Here is a 21,893-nt window from a genome sequence, read left to right as displayed (position 1 = left end):
AGACTTTGATTCGCCTTCATGTTCAATAACAACGGCATGCTGTCCGTACATTTTCTAAAAAAGTTTCAGGAGTGAATATGTGAAAGATCTTATGAAGCATGAGGACCCCATTGGAGGTGACCTTATAAGACATTCAATTTATTTGACAAGTTCTTGACTTTGTTTTTCGTTATGTCTGACCTTTACTGGGTTGGTGAAAACTAACAGGACTCACTTTTGCAGGAATACTATCGAACAAAACAACAGCGTTGAGCTTCTGTAGTCATTAAGGATTGTCACTTAGATCAACAATAGCAGCAACATTATACTGTATGTCAACAAAAGGCTTTGAATACCTCTCAACATTTAGCTCTTTTAACAACCTGCTGGTTGGCTAATTAAAGCTATGAAATCAAAAGTTCATCCTTCAGGTAATCAGTCAGTCTGCCGACCATTTGTTCGGTCTTTGTAAACTGCATTCATTTGCTCCTTTCTAGTGAAATATTCATCCAGGGAGAGGAGTCCAGAAGTACGCTGTAATTCATCTCTTAAACTAATTGAAGTTCTGACACGCAATAACACAAACCCCAACTACTTAAATGGCCATTGTAACCAGAATTAGCGCATTGGAGATACACAACGACATAGACACATATTGCAAATCAATACCACACACTGGGCACACATTGGCAGTGCCTCGTGAGAATGTAGTTCTTTCCTTTCCGTCTCCCCATTGGCTGAGAGGTTTGGGTTATGCTAATTAAGCCTTGACTGATAAAACTCTCCCTTGAACTCTGTGTCTCATTACTACTAAGTTCTGTGATTGCAGCACAAGTCCAGCACAGCATAGTGTCTCATAAATAAGAGGCACCTTAAGCCACAGCCTGTGACTAAATGTTTAATAATGGGAGGGAGGGATATGACCCTGCAGTGTGATGGCACTACGCCAGAGAATCGGAAAGAAAAAACTTTATGCCGCAATCTTCGTACCTTATCTCCTTTTTTAAATTGATAATTAGTCTTGAATTAATTGGAGGCCAACATTTATCTCTTATCACAAAGGTACAATTTATCAGCAGCTTAAATGATGGACTAAATTGGGTTGGCAATGTTAATGATTCACCTTGCCGTGTACGGGGGGACATGAGGGAAATAATTTCTCCTGACTCATATTTAATTAACCTTAGCAGATGTGCTGGGCAGACATTGTGGCTGAAAAAAGAAGTACATGTTAAAACATTTAAAGTAAGACATCTCGGGCCAAATCCTGTTTTCAAATGAATCTTTTAATGCAAAAGAGTTGTTCTATATATAAATATAAAATGTAGGAAAACAGTAATACAAATCATTGTTATTGCTTCATTACAAAATAAGAGTTTTTTTTTTATTTTCATGGATTTTTGGTTACAAGCAGTCTAAAAGTAAATGTTAAGACTTCTACGACAGAGAGGTTGTTTAGTTGGTTCCTTCATTTACTGGTTTCTTCAAAGGAGGAACCAGGAGTACCAAACGTGTTCATATCCAGGACTCTGGGTAGTACCTTCAGCTTGTGCAAGTCGAACCATACTGACAAAAACCAAAGAGCCATCATGACAGAGTGTCTGATTTGTTAACCATGCTATGCAAACCAATGTGTATTCACTTTTAGTAAATGATTTCAATGAAGATGTTTATATAAAACATGAACTTCTTTAGAAGAAATAAAAATGCAGTGAGTGATTTTGCGTAACTGCAGGGTAACAATGGTCAAACACTCTGACGCTCTGTTTAGCCAAACTAACAACACAGACTATCATTAAAAAAGAAATATATATATATATATATATATATATATATATATATATATAAAAATGCTTGTGAGGATTAACATACATGCAAATCATGTGCTAACATAACAGGAGTAAAAATAATACAGCTTCATGTAATGTTCACATCTCAAAACGCTGCCGCTCAAAGCAAAGCTCCACCAGGCACCGACCCAGCATTCAGATACACACAGTTATAAGAGATCTGTGATGTTTGCATTGTGATCGTTCAGTCCTAAAGACGTGCAATACATTCTTGATTTCATAATGACGCCAAATTAGTCAAGGAGACACCAGCTGATGATTTTCTTCTTTTCTTCATGCTAACCCTTTAATGGATGGAATTCATCTAAACTCATAACTGACCTTTTGGTTCTGCACAGCAAACACTGGTTTGGTATACTGGCTACAGATTCAGAATACAAGTATACACAATCTGCTATTTTCTGATCAGATTGTATATAACTTTAACTGTTCTCCAGTACATTCAAAACAACAACTTTATTTTAAACTATTGAAATGTTTCACATCTAGAGTAACACTATTCCTCTACTGTTGGTGCTTCTGTACAAGCCAATAAGTATGTTTACATGCACAGTTAAGCCGAGCTAGGCTCAGCTAAGCTCCATTAGGCCATTGAATTGGAATACTGTCCGTGTCCCAGTATACATGCACAGAGGGAGATTCGATTTACTGAGTGAAAAATGTGCAACTCTGATATGGAAGGTGGCGATATATTATATTAGCTCCTTACTATTGGACCTGCTTCCGGTTGACCTTGTTAATGAGTTAGCAAGTTAGCAAATGGCAAAGTGGTGGTTGTATGTCGAACGGTGAAAATGAAAACATTTTTACAGCTCTGTACATTTCGTACATACTCTGTGCTTTACTTTTGATTCTAATGCCATGGACGCTATCCTTTTTATGGTGATATGTGATGCTATGTTACACACTTATCAAATTCCGGGGTAAAAGTCCGGAGTGGGGACTGTGGAGCATGTCCAGAACACCTAGTCCAGTTTGGGTCTGATTGAGGTGTTTATACCGCAACATTTATTCAACCTACAGCTGCATTATTCATTCATTTTCTAGGTGTTTCAGTCCAACTTCTAGTAATTCAATTGAGTACCGTCGGACTAACATGTTTACGCTTATTTCAAAAATCCAGTTTATGTCAGACAGCACACAATAAATTGAAGTTTTCTAACCGCATGTAAACGCACTGAATAATAACTTGGAGAGAATGCGCTCATAAAGCATTTGGATTGTTTTGACATTAGCTCTCTGCGAGTTGACCACCAAGCCAACCTCCATAAAATATTGCATATTTTGGTACATTCATTATACTTTGACAGTATTATTTGAAAGTCTCATTTTTCAAACTGGTTCTTTAAATTCATAACAGCACAAGAAAGTATTTGTTAGTAATTCCCACAGTCACAACATTCAATCAATACAAGCCCACTCCAGTGACCCTCCTCCTACTGAAGATCAACTGACGCCCAGATTGTTATGAACTTTTATCCTTTTTCTTTGTTCTGCTCTTGTTTGAAAACTCTCCGATTCAAACCACAAAGGCTTTTGGGTCATTGCACTGCATCTGATCATACCAATTCTCCCACCTTCCTCCATCCTTCTATTATTTCAGCCTAATGTTTGTTTCTTTAATCTCTTTTTAGCAATACACTTCATCCTTCCCTACATACTAAAGTTTATTTCCCCCTTCCTTGCTTCACTACCAAACCCTCATTTCCGGTCCTTTCTTCCGTCCTTTCACTACTTTTTTAACTCATCTCATCCAACCTGCGACTTCCCTCTTTCATCACGATCAAAATCCATCAAACATACTACTGAGATGGTTTTGAAATGAAATCTACTTCACATTCTTTGCATTGGTTTCAGTCAAAAGACACTCAACATTCACTTCAGTGGGATTTCATCCTCAGTCACATTAACAGAGAAGCATTTCACCTAATCCTGAAATGTCATTTTTAGTGTTTAATCTCCATTGAAATGAATACTGCTGAGCTTTGTGGGATAAAACATATAACTATTAAGCTAGGCTCTGACTCTTTAGTTACACTTAATTGGTGGTTCAGTAAGTGGCTAAATGGATATCAACCATTGGTGCAGCATTAAAAAGAGCACTCAGAGGCTCAATCCATGTTTCAACAGGCCTTGTGTCCACTTTAGCACACAGTGACGCCTACACCACCAGGTCACAGATATGTGCAGTGATCATCCATTACATCCAACTACAGTACATGGCATACACAGACATCACAAAGAAAAAAAAGAGGCTGAAAGGTTTTACAGAGTGAAAATGAGTTTGAAACTGGACATCTGCCAAAAGAAGAGAGGCTTTTTTTGTCTTTTGTTTAAACAGTAATGTTTTTATGGTCAGGAACTACTCTGCTCTAGTGTAAAAATGGTACAGGACTAATACACGACACAGTGGTCCATCTAAGTGGAAAGTGGTTATAAACGATGTGTAGTAATCAACTTTACCAACATTATTGGCTTTTTTGCTCATTTCTCATTTCTCACGTCGCACAATGATACATTGCTCTTTGTTAGGTAAAGAACAATTTTCACATGCATCAAGGTTGTTATAAAGAGATTCTACTTTCAGTAGAGGAAAAGGCCGCCATACAAATCGACTATGGTGTAAATTAAGTGTTGCTTTGCTGCGTGTGTTATGTTGCTTAGATTCTACTTCCTGTCCTTTCATATTAATTCAATGGATGAAACTTAAAAACTTAAAAAGTTTCATCCATAACTCATCCAAACTTAAAAAGTTTCATCCATAATGTCAATGTTTGTAGAAGATTGATTCAAGAGTTAGAAAATGTGGCTCTCATCTTCTTGTGAAAAGAGAAAACTCTCACCAATTAGGTTTTTCACAGATAGACTCCGTGGATTAAATACAAATAACTGTGACTAGATAATCCAAGAAGTTTTCATACATTCAAATAGAAGTAAGTTTAAACAAAGTTTTCTCTTCAAAGATAAATGCAGTTTCATTCCAGATAAGATTTCTTGAGAGTAATTAAATGATTGATATTTGGAGGTTCAGTACTTCTACAGTCGAAGTGTTTCACAGGATCACTTTAAAAAAAGGAACAGGGCCATCTGTACATGCTGTACAATCCAGACATTGTTCAGACTACTTTGTCCAGTCCTGGGCTACTCATCTCTGCTGAGAGAAATATTTTGGTTGAAAATGAAAGGTAATCAAATCATTCTGTATAAAACACATTATTCAATTTTATAATTCAAAGAATTGACCAAAAGTTAATTCATAGTGTAAGGCTCAGTACCTAGTGTGTCCATTTCCGCCTCTGAACAGAGTTATAAGGGGTAGTGTTGAAAACTCCCCCTACTTAATGGGACGACCCTTTAAGACCCTGATACGTCATCAGTAGACATTGACGGTAGTTACAGACGCGCCGATGTAAAGGATAGGCATTCTGGGAAATTTCTCATGACAAATTTACCCCTAGACGTGAACGCTCAAAATGTAGGGGTAGGGCTAAGTGGTTATATTGGGACAAGGGGTATATTGGGACTGAGCCCTGGTGTGACATGTTAAACTTTCTAAAAATCATTGATAAAAAATATACTGTCATTTAAACGTCAGATTAGTCACCAGTATAAAACACGTTATTTTACAAAGGGGAGTTTTCCCTGCTTGGGGAATTCAGACGAAAAATACTTACTTTAGATAAAAACATATCCGTGGCTGAAATGTAAACGCTTTTTTGAGGTTTTTTTATGAACTTGGGATGGATCAATATACTGTCTATTAATGCAGAATTTGTTTTAAGTAGTGGTTACTTACAAAGTTAAGAAAGACTTCTTGCTTTCCACACAGGTTTAGAACACAGGAACATTTTCACTTCTCTCAACTCAACTTTGAGAGGTGGCTGAAACCCTGCCAAACGCTTTCATGTAAACATGAATTTAAAATTTGGGATTAACCGACCAAAATACTGACCCTTTAGTGTGCCACTGATTTCTGTTATTAGGCCACATACAGTATGGCCATAGGGCAGCAAAACATGTTACATGTTAGTTTTCAAACATTCATTTGTCTTGCTCATGCAGCAGTAGAAATGAAAGTACCTAATTTAATATGAGTAGAGCTGCTTGTATTTCTTTATTGCCTTCATTTAAATGGATCCAAAACCTTTGTAGCGCAGAGCACAGTCAATTGTAAAACCCCTGCCAATTTGTACTCTCTGAAGATTCAAAGCAATTTAAATGACTTCAAAGAACAAGATACCATGCACACACTGGCCACTCTATAATTAACCTCCTTTACCTTGCTTGTCTGTGTATTACCATATACTTCAAACAGCTCAGACAATGTTTGATAATGATGGTGATTCAAATAACACCATTTAGAGGTGTCAGTTCTGTTTCATTTTCAGTACCAGAAGCATCAGCATCAGCGAAAACAACACAAAGCAGTAAGCATTCTGCTCATTTTCATCTCTGGAACTGATCAGTCTACACGGCTGCAGTCATGGCATTCTTCTGTCTCTGGTTGGTTTGGTGTTGCGGTTGCTGTCTTCCTCCCTCCCCAGTGTAGCCATATTGGTCTGGACTAGGATTCACCATGTGCCTGTAACCAATAAAACAAGTTCTCGGATTTATTCATGGAAGACTGAATTGCTGTGTTCTTACTTAAAGTGTTTAATGTGTATTTGAACCAATTAATTCACTGTATACCCTTTATATGTTAAAATCAATTCACTGAATCATTTGTAAAGTAGGGTTTTAAGTTCGAAGAGTTTACCTGGAATCATGTTCTTCCACAAATCCCCTACCTGTAGACTCCTCCCCCTGATCCTCTTGTCATAGTGTCGTACCGTGGACCACGGAGAGGGGGGATGGGAGAGGGGGGCACATCCTGCCGTAAGGGGCCTCTCTGCTGGGAGCTAAACATCAACAAAATGTGAGAAAGAACAGCTGAAGATGAGTGTTCTTCTTCATAACAAAAGGCAAGGAAAAGAAGATTGACTTAAAAGTTTAATAAAAGTTGATATCAAAAAAATGATGGGCAAAGTTTCAATCAAAAAGTTCTGAACCACAAACCTATTTTTCCAACTTCAAACATTATGGGTCATGCGATATGACTCAATGTTCCTTCATCTTATTACCTTGGGTGAGGGTAGTACCCTGGGTCCATGCCCCGAGGGTCCACTGGCCGTGCATATGGCTGGCCAGGTGGGTAGCCCGAATAAGGTGGTGCAGAGTTGGGGTTGTGGTAGGATGGGGACTGGGGGTATGCTTGTTGGGTCTGGGGAGGTGGAGAGTAATGACCCGACCAGGGCTGCATGGGGTGGTCAGCTGGATCCAATGGACCTCGCCTGGAAAGTACAACAACCATTTTTTATATATAAATTGTGGTTTTCAAATTAAACAATCTTTAATTAGGATAAGGACAAGTTAATTAAGCAACAACTAGTTTTCATATTGCACGGGAAAAAAAACTAAAAAACACTTTGGCATTCATACCCTCAAAGATGGGATCGGCAACTTTGGAGAATTTGGCAAGAGTAAGCAAGATCGTATTAAAACTAATCATAAAAATGTAAAATTCTCTCCTATGATGGAGAACAGTGCATCATCGTCAATGCCAACCAAAATGGATTTATCAGACGTTTCAGTGCCATCTCGCTATCTTTGAGTGTACGGGTACAGTGTGTGCAGGTATGTAGGAAACAGACAGGCAGGTGAACCATCCCATTTCTTTTATTCTGCCCTTGTTGAATAGTAGGTCCAACCTTCAGGTCTATAACAGTCACAACCATTGTTAAGCTTTTACTTTATAGATAGCTGTTGGTAATAAAAACATAATTTCAAAAAGAAGAAGAAACCCTGCCAGAATAAATTATTTACCCTTGTTATAACCAATCAGATATAAGAAAGCACAACCAGTGGCTGGACAGTCATAACTCGCAAATGGCTGAAAGTTTTCTTTTTTCAGCCAATGTGATGTAATTTGATGAATCATATCATGGGGTTTGAAAAAAAAAAAAGTACATTCAAAGTTCACTGCCCTTAACAAGTGTTATTTGATAGATTTTGGCAACATCCATTGTGTGGTCAAATGAAAGAAAGCTGTTGGCATTTGGTAAAATAGAACACAGTTTGTTCTATTTTCATCAAAAGATGAAGCTGTATGAAGTGAAACAAACATGTCTGCCTGCATGAAACCACTACATGGATGCAGTTTGAAGCTCCCCCTCTACATGAAATCACTCAGAACAAAACAAATCATCAACCACCTGCTGGCACTGTGAACATCATGTTCGAGTTTGCTGTTTGTTTGTTTGCAATGTTCTTTTCATGACTTTTAATAAGAAAATACCAGCAAATTCTAATGCTGCATTTATTGCCAGTTTCTACAGCAACTCTGTTGAGTAATTGGATAAAATATTCATGAAAACCTGCTGAAAACTATTTATTATGGACAAGAGAGAAAGAAAGGAAGAGGCGCACACACACACACACACACACACACACACACACACACACACACACACACACACACACACACACACACACACACACACACAACACACACACCAATACATGAACACACACACGCACGGCTGTGGTAATCCAGTCCTGTCCTGCTAATAGATATCGATGTCTTGTGCTCAGTGGAAAGCAAGTACACAAACATGTGTCGTCCACATAGCTAACATTATGAGGTATTACATTTTATCTCGCTGTCTTTCTGTCTCTTCATCTGTCTGCATTTCTTTCTCATCCCTTTAAGATCCTCCCATCTGTCTCATTTTCCCACTTTCCCAATCTCTTTCAAACTGTGCTTAAGTGAACAGCCTCTACTTTTAAAAGTTTATCTATGCTTGTTCATAAGTCCAAGTTAAATGTGTGCAGGTATTAAAAAAAATCCATGCACCTTTTTTTTTTTTTTAGAAACAAAACTCAAACTGACTCCAATTTTTGATTAATATACTTCAAAATAATGTGTGCTGAAGCATGTACTAGTGCTCAAAACAGAATCATGTTACTCTCAAAAAAGGATCATAATGACACTTATCATTGATATGCATAGTTGAGTGGGCGAGCAGCCTACTACCAATTGCAGAGTTGACCTGTTGCCTGGAGATAATGTTCATGTGCACCCAACCACAGAGACGGCTAGATGGAATCAAACACAGCAGATTTGTGCATAAATACTTGCACAGAGGGCACCCACACACACACACAGAGACACACACACACACACACACACACAGACACACACACACACACACACACACACACACACACACACACACACACACACACACACACACACACACACACACACACACACACACACACACACACACACAACAGGCATCAGCGTGGAGACCACCAGCACTCTGGCTTTGTGTGTGTGTGTGTGTGTGTGTGTGTGTGTGTGTGTGTGTGTGTGTGTGTGTGTGTGTGTGTGTGTGTGTGTGTGTGTGTGTGTGTGTGCGTGTGTGTCAATTTGGGTGGTCAGCAGTGGAAAGCGTCTGACTAACTACATGCCCATCATGTTTGGGATGTCTGCTACTGCCCCTCTTGGCTCCATATCCGCCATGGGTGTGTGTGTGTGTGTGTGTGTGTGTGTGCGTGTGAGTGCACGCACACACACACACACACACACACACACATGCGCACAACATTTCTGCTTCTCTGTCAACTCTCCTGTCAACCCAATCTGTCATACATCTCCTGGTTCTGCTTCAACTTATTGTAAATCATTCTAGATCAACTCCAAGTTTCATATGTCTCTTTTCTTGATGTCTATAACTGCTGTCTGCTCCTCTTCTGCAGCAAACCAACACGTCAGTCTGCCAGCTGCCCTGTCTGCCCATTCGTCTGACTGACGGCATATCTCTCATTTTACAAGTTTTATGACTTCTGCTGCGAGTGAATCAGCAGTTCTTGAAACCCATCTCTGGTCCTGAATAGCTGTGCCCAAATCAGCATTTCGCCACTTGCCCTGATTAAGTCACCAAGGCAGAGATAAGAGAATGGGAGAGGATACTTTGGGGGTGAAAAGTGAGGGACAAAGATAAGATGGAAAAATTAGTTTTATTTGACTTCTAGAACAGTGCTAGTTAACTTTCTATTACATTTATTAGACGTGCCTTAACACAGTTGGCTGAACAAAAACAAACCGTTTTACAAATGATCCTTGGTTCAGGGATTGTGATGGCATTTTCAAACTGCAGAACTAACCATTTGGTCATGGCTATGCTGGACAGATTCCCTGATAGTATAAATAATCATTAGTTGCCTTAGGAACTCATCAGAGTTGCCATATTCAGAGTCGAGTGGAAATCCAGGGGGGGATCTTTTGGGAATTCGCTGTAAATCCGGTGGCAAGTTTGGAATTCTCTCTCCAGGAACCCGGTCAGCACAACACAGCAGCTGGGGATTATGTGGTAATGAGGATGGAAACCATTACACACACACACACACACACACACACACACACACACACACACACACACACACACACACACACACACACACACACACACACACACACACACACACACACACACACCCCTAGCCACACACACACACACACACACACACACACACACAAAAGCACAAAAATATGAGAACTAACACACGTATGTAGACAAAGACACACACTGCATAAACACACAAAGAGAACACACACACACACACACACACACACACACACACACACACACACACACACGCTCACACTTCTCAAACCTTAGCTTAACCGCACTGCTAGCTGCTAATCACCCCCTCCCAAACCACACGCACTCTGGAGGGGGCAAATTGGCACACAGCTGGAGAGGAGTTAAGACCGAATGAGGAGGCTGGTGGTCTGTGTTGTGTGTATACGTGTGCATGTGTGTGTAAGAGAAAAAATAGACAGAAAGATGGCAACAGATGTAATGAATGAGAGCAGTTTCCTGGCACATGCAACATCTCGTTTAACACAATGGAGCGAGTAATCAAAGCAAAATGAAAGAATTGAAAACTTTCCAGGCAGAACAGAGAAGCCATTGGGGTCTCGGTTTGAAGTGAAATCAGCTATGGAATATCTGTTTGGGGATGACTTCTATAACACTGTGTAGATAGAGCACTCAGGCTCCATAGGTTATATATCAGAAAGGATAATTGGAACGATTTCTCCAGGACTGACAGTAATTGAGAGTAATGTGAGCCTCTCTAATTCCCTGGTATTTAGGAGATTTCTGATGGATTTAGGAGGAAACAAGGAGACGTTATATGTCTTCTGCACCTGCCTCGTTCACTCACACACACTTTCACTTGCTTGTTCGGAAAGGGCTGGATACAGCTGTTGTGGTATAGTGGAAACTTACACACCCACACAGGCGTAGCCATCGCTCATCCCAGCGTGTCTAAGAGAGACACAAATACCTTTAAGAAAGAAGGACGAGATGTAGCATCGTGACACAACGCCTTAGAAAAACACAATGACAGCCGCTTCACAGATGGATCGTCTCAATAAAAGCAAAGCACAAACACAAACAACGCCGCCTCAAAATGAGAAGAGAGGAAAAGTTTGTGATGAGCAGGGGGGAGGGTTACAGGAGGTGAGAAAAAAAGAAGAAGGTGCGAGGAGACAAAGGGGGAGCAAAGAGTGATTTTTAAAGGGAGAGAAAGAGGAGCGAGGGAAAGAAGAGGAGATAAACTACTCCACCTTTAATTCAGTTATCTCTTTATGAGTCTTTACAGAGCTGACTGCTCACCCTGTGTTGATGCACATTCAAAACGGATTTTCGCTTTGAGGTTGGGAAAGTGCTTCATATATTCAAATCGCATTCAACAGTGTCAGATTCTTTGTCAATGAGAGTCACGATATTCTGACAGAGTGGTAATAAAACAGATTAATAGCTCAAATTGCTCCACAACTGCTGTCGTAATGTCATTTGGGGAGGCGCGGTGAAAATGGAGCCGCTGTGATCTAATGTCCCTTGAGTTAAACTAAGTTTAACTAAGTTCCATCTTCCTAATGTGATACTTCATTATGAAGCTTTAATCACAGACACATCAAAGTCCAAACAATGAGGCAATAAAAGCTTAAGTGAGAAATAATGAAGGGTGGAGAAATATCCTCAGCAAGGGTAGGAAAGGAGGGGAATGATTATTTTGTAAGAAGATTGCACTGGAATAAAAATGTATTGTGTCACATGCAACCTAGGTTTTTGTTTTTAATCTTCTAAGTATGTTCTTCCTTGTTCAGTACAACTATATACATCAAATTATCACATTAAGTTACATACAAAATGATGTTTTCTTTATATACTGTATAAGTTTTTTTTTTTTGGGGAGGCCTTCGTTGGATAGGACAGCCGAAGAGAGACAGGAAACATTGGGAGGGGAGAGTGGGGGACGACATGCAGCAAAGGGCAGAGGTCAGATTTGAACCCAATGGCCACTGCAAGGAGGACTATAACCTCTGTACATGGGGCGCGCAACATAATCGCAAAGGCTATCAAGTGCCCCAAAAAATTATCTTTTGAAAGAAAAAAAATCATCTGGTCCTCAGAAAATGTTAAACCATCCATCCATCAAGGAGTGAAAAGAGGACTGCACCCAAGTCGGTTAGGAAAACCGAACATTTGGAAACAATTTCAGGGAAATAAGGTATTGTTTATGACCAGTGTTGGGACTAACAAATTACTGTAACACCACTACTATTTGAGGTAACTGGTAATGTATCTAGTTACTTTCCAGATTCAATATCCACAGCTCTCGCTCTGCAGAACAATGAGCAGACACTCCGTACAAACAGCCGGCTTGATTCAAAACACCTTCAGCTCCACGTTCTGCAAGACCAACTATAGACTGATAAGACAGGTATGTTGTCGGTGACGTCTTTCATATCAACTGTTGAGTCTGTCGCCTTCAGAGATCTAATTAGTTAGATACTACAGTGTTCTTTGAAATGTGTGAGTTTTCACAGCACAATCCTGCCACAGCAGCACTAAATAATGTGAACATGAATATGAGGATTGTAGAAACAAACAGCAATGCTTAAGTTACTTTTCCGAGTACCTAGTTACTTTTTATAATGCAGTTACTCTGTTATCTGTAGTCACTTTTTATAAAGCAGTTACTCTGTTATCTCTAGTTACTTTTTGATAGTAGTGTCTAGTAAGTGTTTGATAGTTTGATAGTAGCGGCTGTGTGGGCGGCAGCTCAGTTGGTAGTCGTCGTCTCTCAACCGGAAAGTCGAGGCTTTGATCCCCAGCTCCTGCAGCAACATGTCCGATGTGTCCTTGGGCAAGACTCTTAACCCAGAATTGCTCCCACTGCTTCGTCGGAGGCGTATGAATGTGAATGAATGGATTAGTTACTTCTGATGGTCTCACTACATAGCAACCTTTGCCATCAGTGTGTGAATGTGTAGGTGTGGCATGTGTTGTAAAAGCGCTTAGAGCAGTCAGAAGACTAGAAAAGCGATATATAATCTCACGTCCATTTACCATTAAGTAGTAACTAGTGTCTGTAACTAGTTACTTATTTTCAGAAACTTGCCAAACGCTGCTTATGAGGCTGTTTAGTTCTTCTGCATAATCCTTCCTAATCTAATTTAATGATGTGATTATTTCGGGGATCCTGAGATATACTTCTGAAGTGTCTTGTCTTTACTACCAGAGATGAAGTGCCAGCACAGAGAACATTCCCTTCGTACCATGCGTGTGGAAAGTGTGGACATTTTCTTTTTCAACTTTGAAAGTACAATCAAGAACGATTGGTTCTCTAAGTTATCATGCCAGATTTTAAGGCATCAAGCAGAAAGGGAAGGCTTTTAGCATGATTGACAGCTGTCTTTGTTAAACTAAATTAGCGATAAAAGGCTGCTGTGTAAGCCTACAGGAGAGGTACAATATAGGGGATCTGGACTTGTATTCACTGTGAGAAGTGTAATAATAAAGTCTTAACAAGACAGAGCTGAGTCATTAAGAAAGGCGCCTGAAGCAGCACTGAGAGCTTCTCCTGTTTTATTAGCCAGTAAGACACTAAGCTGTTTTTCTACTTATGGTTAAGTGGTTACATACTGTTGGTCTGTGAGTGTATGACAGAGATGGCTGTTGGTTCAGCTGTCAATGTGGTTTGTGTTGGTGCTTGAGCGTGTGTGTGTGTGTGTGTGTGTGTGTGTGTGTGTGTGTGTGTGTGTTAAAAGACCCTAAACCTCCCTCGACTCCTGACCCCTTCAAGTCACATGATACTCCATCAGTTCCCACCAAACACTCAGAGGTTGGGGTCAAAGGCTAACAAAGGGTATTATCAACCAGGATTAGGGGGCATACCAAATACATAGACATAACATCCAAACCATCAATGCCATTTGGAAAAGTTAACAACCATTTGCCCGGGATTAGACCATTGTTAACCCTGCAACCGCAACAGGAGAAAGCTAGTTATATTGAATGTTCATTGACATGATGAAGTTCTGTTACAAACAGCAGATTTTCAAGCACTTACATCTGCAACAAGTTTGGCCTGGCCTGGCGTAAACAAACACATGCAGCTTGACTGACATAAACTCATGTTAATTGTTGGTTCGGTTTATTGAGCTGTAAATCAAATAATGTGACAGTCCAATGATAAAACACACATGCTAGTTCATGTCATGCGACAAATTTGGTTCAATTCATGGTGAGTTTGGCAAATTCAACACTAACGAATGCAAGTTATGCCAGAGTCAATGGAGTGTTACGTTTCACAAACCCACTTTAGGATCAGGAAAGAGCTGTTATTGTGATCCTGAACTCCATATGGTGCCACCTTGGCTCCCATGCAGATGATATTTTGATAATCTTAGGTTGTTGTTTTTTTGCCCAATGCATGGTTATAGCATGATTGTTAATACATCTTATCATATGCAGCCTACATAAAAGCTAAAGTTAACTACAACAAAGTACAGCTTGGACAAATGGCTAAGTTTTAGGTTTAAGATGTTTATTTACCGCCTAATACTGACATTTTCCAACAAACTTTTTACTAGTTTCATGTTATTTGCTGTAGACAGAATTTATGGTAATATTTTAAAAAGAAGAATCTGCTAGTTTATAACACTTCACATATTGGTGTATGTGGTTTACTGACCTCTGTCGACAGCAGCATAGCTGACTCAAATACAAAGCTGAATACCAAGCACATTTGGATTGAATATTGATGATGAAAAGAGGTTGAATGCAGGGTCAGGATACAAAAAAAAAGCTAAGATTGAACAGTGTTTAACTGGGATTATTTATAACTCTAACAAAGATAAAGATGCAATCAATTGTTTCTGACCTGCATGCTAATATTGTGTTTCGGGCTACGTGCCAAAGATTGTATTATTGTGGAATAAAACAGAGGGGGGCAAGTTTGTGTTAAAAAGATAGGCCAACAAGGACGTTCCAGGCAAAGAGCAGACCACTAAAGAATAAAATCTTCATCTGTATTCCTTGGAACAAGCGAAGAGCAAAGGACAGACAGGCAGATGAATTTGAACGAGGACAAAGCGTTAGCATAAACAGAAAACAAAGAGGTGTGAGGGCTGCAGGCCGCAAAGGGTTTAGCTAGAAAGGAAAGAAGGAAGAGATGGAAGGGAAAAGACAAGGGCTGCGACTGAAATCACTCACTATTAATCACATAGTGCAATGCATTTGCCTCCAGGCCATGGCATGTACACTCCTGTCAGTCAATAATGCTTGGGGATGACAAAAGCTGCTAATTTTTGACGTAACTGTGAGAGAACAAGGGGGTGTCAGCACAAAATGAGGACAATAAATGCAGCGTGAGAGACAGCGATTGTCTCTAAAGATGAAGATGAGACACACAAGGCTTCCAGCAATTAGCTTTAGCCAGAGAAGCCATTAAACAGTCAAGCAGAAGACAATGTGGAAAAGTTGCTTTACATGACAAATAGAAGATGATAAGTCGGAGGAAAAGAAGAAGAAAAAAAAAAAAAACATTTAAAAGCTGAAGCAAAAGAAATTACAAATAGTAACTACAAGCACGAGGGATTGAACCTCCAAGACGGATGTCTTGTGATGCTGTGAAAAAAAAATAGATAAAAGATAGAGGAGGAAGAAAGGAGCAGAAAATGAGAAGGGGGTGACAACAAAGAAAAGTAATGGAAGGGAGGGGGAAGAACGGAGTAGAAGAGAAGAAAGCAGGCAGAGAAACAAGTGCTGCCCTCCAGAGAACTGGCATGCTGAAGGTCAGCATCTGCTGAGAATAATGGGCCCTACTTTAGAGGGACATGCACATACACACACATTCATACACACACTCTGGGTACTTGCTCATACAGTTCACGTTTGATTGAAACTAAACACCTTTCAGGGGCTCCTATCTGTCTTTGTCAATAAAGTTCTGTCAAATATGATTAGTCCACTCAGATATCATGAATTACAAACTGACCAGTCCAGGAAACTAACATGATTACATTCCCCTGTGTATGTTGCTGCATTGTGTATGTGTATTGGATATAAGCAATGTGTGTATCAGGTCATGAATGTGTGTGACTGTAAGCATATGAGGGTGCAGAATTCAGAGTTTTTTGTTTTAAAGAACATAGCTAATGTGGTAAGAGAGAGAAAAAAGGACAAAGCCAGCAGGGAACGAGATAAAAAGACCACAGCTGGATAAAAAGGGTATATTCAGGAGGAAATGAAAGAATACGGTAATAAGGTAAGTACTTAAAGTGAAAAGTAGGAGAGAAAGGCCCAGTGAAAAGGGGGAAAATGGAGAGTGAATCAAATTAGAGCACAGAAAAGTATAACAAATGTCAGAGAATAAAAAGAGAACAAGCAGTGAAAGAAAAAAAAGCCAATGAGATGGGAGAAGGACAGAGGAGAAACCATTAGAGGGAAGTGAAAGGAACTGAGGGATGAGGGCCCTTCCAGATGGTAGGAGACTGTTGCCTCGGAAACACAGAGAGGGCAGAACAATAGGGATTTGGAGTGGTGTTTTGCATCCCATCATAATACAGCCATGCCATTTGGAAACTGAAGGATGAAGCTGCAGCCAAACATTTGGCAGACATTTTTGAGGCAGTTCCTCAATAAATACAGCAACACGTCAAAGAGAGATGAGCTTGACAGATCAACAGAAGAAGAAAAGTGTTCTCCACATCACCACGGTTCATTTCCTTCTCAACATACTTTCATGTGACTGTAACTTCTCTTCCAATGCTGCACACTCACACTTTGAATGTTGAACAGAAACTCCACACTTAATGAAATGTGCACACTGTGTTACCCAACACGTGCCCAAATGTGTTGTGTTATTATAATAATACATTTTATTTTATAAGCGCTTTCCAAAACTCATATGACGCAATGCAAAAACTAGATAGGACATCTAATATCAAGACACTCAACAAGTACAATTTTGCTTTCTGAATTGGCAGATATCTTTTTTTTTACTATTAACACAAAAATCCCAGCCTTACTTTTTCTCACTTTATCTTAAAATAAGATGTTTATCTGGAGTTGCTAGGTGACTGGGTTAATAAGTGCGATGTGACATTTATGACGCACAAATTAGACAAACACACTTGTTAGGGTTTGTGTTTTTGCAGAGGGTGTTTGGTAATACATTGTTGAAAAAAAGAAAAGTAATATATTTTCTGCAGCCAAAAAGGATTAAAACGTAGAAAGTGAAATTTGCCTTGACTACATTATTTTGTTAATATATTTTAACATTTTTCAACAACACATTTAAACGCACAATATGTAGAATTGTATTAAAACATTTACATGAAGAAAAAAAATCTAAATTCATTAAAAATGTATCCAACCTACGTTATTTATTTTGTTGTTGAGTACTAACGTTACCTCAAATATTTCCAACAGTTATCAAAGCCAGAGAAATCCTTAATTTTATAGTTGTAACTGGACGTGTCTTGTCGAGGCGGTCGATATGATGAGGCGCCATGACAGAATGATTATCGTTGCCGTGGAAACACAGGATGTTACGTCAAAGACAGCTACATAAGGAAGCAAGAATTGCGACTGAAAGCTGCTGTACTGTTGCTGTATGTGCTGCTGTAATAAAAACATCATGTAGATTATACTCAGATACATCTTTATCGGTTAATTTATTGTCTTCCTCAGGTCGGTTTCGGCCTTTTGTCTTTACTATGTCAACGCGTGGGGTGGGGTGGGGGATTCCCATGATTCCCCGCTATCCTCGACGTCATCTTTTGTTATAGCAGTATTGATTGATAGCCCCCTGGTGGCGGAATCTACATATTGTATCTTTAAAAGGAGAGAGTTTAAAAAGGAGGATGTTGTAGATTTTCCTGTTTAATCAACTATTATTACATTCGACTCATATCATTGAATGGAATATAGCTGAGTTAGAAAAACCTTCATTAGTTACACATTTCAAAACATTTTAACCCATTTGAAAGGAATCTAGCCACAATATTACAAAATTGATATATGACTCTTAAACAACTTTAAATTAAAAACTTTCCCAGAGGAGTGGAGAAAATCTAATAGATATTATTACTGACTGTTCTGAAATGGCCCTAAAGTGCAGATATTCACTTTCCTAACATCGGAGGAAACAACCTTGTTGCAGAGAAATTATTCAATAAGTCAAGTTTAATGGTGCAAACAAACTTGCTGGCTGTATTATCTTGAAGATGTTTGAAGGTGCAACAGCCATAGAGATAGATCACACTGACAGAGAATTGGGTGCACCTGAATGGCTCTATCTATACTACCTGCAATTTAAGTTATGGCAGTATAATACATTACCACTTACAGACATTACAGTGGGTGACTTCCTGAAACACAAAGAAATCCATTCCTGATAATACCAATGCCCATTCAAATAGCCTCCATTACATCTTGAGCCAATAAGGTTCCCCCTCAGCAAGATGTAATGGTTTCAAGCTGGGGACATTTTGCTCTGTGCATGACCACGGGATACAAATTGCAGACTAAAATATGATCCCTCAATAGCCACTAATTTGGTTCTGAATAGTACTTGTTAGAGGGAGATGAGTGATAAGTAAAAAGCAGTGAACACATGTCAGTATCCTCATGAATTCATTAAGAATGCTCTTTGTGACATGCACAAACATCTGTGTTGCCACACTGAAACTACAGCAATATCGTACTGCAGCTTTAAAGTTATTGATTTTACTCAAAACTATCATACATGTAAAAAAAAAGGTCCTAAATGCCACACTGAATAGGGAAACTCTGCCCTGCACACCATACTGATTTAATAAACAAACAATGGAATACATTATTAAAGTCAATTGTCCTGCTCTGCGTGTAGCTAAGCTAGTAGCATCTTAAGTTGTTGCGACGTGCGTTTTTCCGACAGCCAGTCAGGCAAAACGAGCCACAGGCATGAGCAGGGCATCAGGGGATGATTTGATCGGCAGGTTGAGCCTGGCAGCAGAGTGGTGTTGTGATGTGATGGCCATTTCAGTCATGCCCATGTGATTGGTTGCTCTCAAATCACAAACAATGTTTGGTTATGGGGACATTGAAATGGAAAAATTATCGTACATTTGGCCTTTTCTGCCATTATTGATCGTACATCGTACAGAGGGCAATATAATGGTACAAATATGATAGTTATCGTACATCTGGCAACACTGACAAACATGTTATTAGTTTTTGAGAGGCACCTAAAGAAAAGTCACAACTTGTTCTATACAAATTAACTGCACATCACACTAATGTTCGACAATGACTTCAGTTCAAATTAGTTACACTTCGTTATCATTGAAAGCTTAATGGGTATCTGCATCTTCTGAGTGAATCAGGGACTGTGTCCATTGATGGAGCTTTTTGCACCCGCAGCACCAACAACCTCAGTTTCAGAGCATGTGTCATCGGTGCTCATTGTTGCTAGGTTGGAAAAGTTAACTTCTGCTTCCCTTTGTAGTGGCTGATAGTCGGTTTTAATAGCTCCATGTGCTAAATATTTTTCCTATATTCAAGCAAATATCACCAAGAAAACATGAAAACAACGTAAATGAATCCTGTCCTGGCAGTAGCAGCAGCTATATGTTGTTGACAAAGTTGATTTCAGAAGTCCGGCCCCTACTTGATCTCATTGGTCGGTGAGTTTGATGTGGCATTGACTGACACGGCTGTGTTCCAAAAGTTGACTGTTTTCAGCTGAGACTGCTTAGAGCACAGCGACAAGAACAGCTGATGAAGACAGTGTTTTTACTTCAGGACACTTAGCACTAAAACGCTGCACTGCATTGGTATTGAAAATTGGCACTGCCAGCCAACAAAAAGGCCTCAGTGGAAACAGACCCTAAAGGGATCTTGGAGCTGAAGGTCATTGTGAATATACTAACTTGTATTCCCAAACCTGATTGCTTTATTTCATTGTCAAACCCCTGCCTGCTGCAATAACACGAGCTGCTTCGTGTTTCAGACGATTCATAAATCCTTGTAACTACTGATGGCCCGTACTATTTGATATCAAATAATTCAAATTGAGCTCTTTTCTTTTTCATTTTATCCCAACACAGTCATAATGCCTCCCTTTACAGTCTATGTAATTGAAAAAAAATAACTTTAACACATTTAATTAGAATTTAACTATCTAGTATAACTTTGAGAATATCTGAAAAAAAAAGAAACTTGTAACAGCACAGGGATGGCAGATGGTCATTATGTTGCTGCCAGATGTTAACATTTCACAGCTGCAACCGCTTAAATGTTCCAATCACGGTTCATCTTCTTGTTCTCAGGACAGATATAAATAATAGCGCAGAATTACTTGATGTATTTCACACATTCTTGATGATTAATGAACTGCCACAAAGTATCGTCAAACCGTCATCAGCCCTCACAAAGGGCTGATTTGAAAAAGGCAAAGGAGACGTAATACAAACTTTCAAATGAGTAAGAATTCAACTTGCTTTTTTTTTTTTTTTTTTAAAGATTTATTTTTGGGCTTTTTGTGTCTTTAATGGAGAGATAGGACAGTGGATAGAGTTGGAAATCAGAGAGAGAGAGAGTGGAATGACATGCAGGAAAGGAGCCACAGGCGGGATTTGAACCTGGGCCGCCTGCTTGGAAGACTATAGATTCAATACATGACTTCCAGACTAACCGTTGCGCCACCAGCGCCCCAAGAATTCAACTTTCGACTGAACTTACCGTGGCTGTTCATTTGCGCCTATGGAACATGTGTCTTGTGTGTAGATCTCACTACTTTTAGCAAATATCCTTCCCTCCACATGAGCACAATAACACTTAACACCAGTTCAACTCCAGTGTTCCTTTAGACCTTGATAAACATTCACTGGCCGGGTCCTGATGGGAAAATTTCCTGCCTCTCCCCAGGGTCCAGACATGTGAAAGCATATCATGCAGGGAAGCACTGGCGATCCTGCAACATATTACAGATCGTGACCCAACTTTTTAAAAGTCTGTGATCAAGATCAACGCTGAGACTACATGTCTTTAGAACAACAGTGGGTGAACACATCAGAAACACTAGAAGCTAGGAACAAGATGGGGTCAAGAGGGAAAAGGGGAGAGGGAGGAGGAGGAGGAGGAGGAGGAGGAGGTGGACTATGAGAGGCAGGGTCTTGCCTTGGGTCTCCTACTGGGCTTACAAACAAGCAGAGACTCGATGAGTCTAGAGAAACACAGAAAAACAACTGGACAATGAGCTGGATTGTGCAGCACTTGTAAAGTGGTCTGGGAAACTCTCAGACCGGGTTGGGAGGTCTTCTCAAGAGAGACAGAAAGAGAAGTGAGAGACATTCTCATTTCATTTCCCCTCCTCAGCAGAGTTCAACAATATACTCAACAATGTCCTTTTCACCCCAAGTTCACAAAGAATGGGAAGAGGAGGGGCTTAAAAAAAGAGAATGATGCAAAGAGGAAGGGCAGAGAGTGCATGGCAATAAATGACGATTTGTACGAGGGGGACGGAGTGCAAGATGGCATGCAACATCTGCTTTGTAATTACTAATCATCTAATTATCATTGTAATGAGGAAGTGGACAACCTTCCCAAAGTTTGCTCTTTAATCCAATAAGAGTTATAACAAGGACAAATGGGAAAGGGTGTTTGGCTAATCCAA

The 21,893-nt window shown here is 39.7% G+C and overlaps 1 protein-coding gene across 2 annotated transcripts in view; it reads right to left on the bottom strand.

Moving 5' to 3' along the window:
- Positions 1–1,246: 1,246 nt before the first annotated feature.
- pard3bb (par-3 family cell polarity regulator beta b) overlaps positions 1,247–21,893 on the bottom strand; it is a 217,342-nt gene continuing 196,695 nt past the window's right edge. Inside the window, exons 24-26 of one of the 2 annotated variants that reach the window (XM_065961879.1) lie at positions 6,950–7,159; positions 6,586–6,727; positions 1,247–6,411 (exon numbers count right to left, since the gene is read on the bottom strand). In XM_065961879.1, coding sequence (XP_065817951.1) covers positions 6,613–6,727; positions 6,950–7,159 — 325 coding nt within the window. In that variant the 3' untranslated portion in view covers positions 1,247–6,411; positions 6,586–6,612. The remainder of the gene's footprint in view (positions 6,412–6,585; positions 6,728–6,949; positions 7,160–21,893) is intronic. The other variant, XM_065961878.1, reaches the window with a different exon arrangement.

This window comes from Labrus bergylta, chromosome 13 (genome assembly GCF_963930695.1).
Source record: "Labrus bergylta chromosome 13, fLabBer1.1, whole genome shotgun sequence".
In the NCBI taxonomy this organism is placed as follows: Eukaryota; Metazoa; Chordata; class Actinopteri; order Labriformes; family Labridae; genus Labrus; species Labrus bergylta.
The sequence above is the reverse complement of the archived record's forward strand: the minus strand, read 5'-3'. Positions and strand labels throughout refer to the sequence as shown.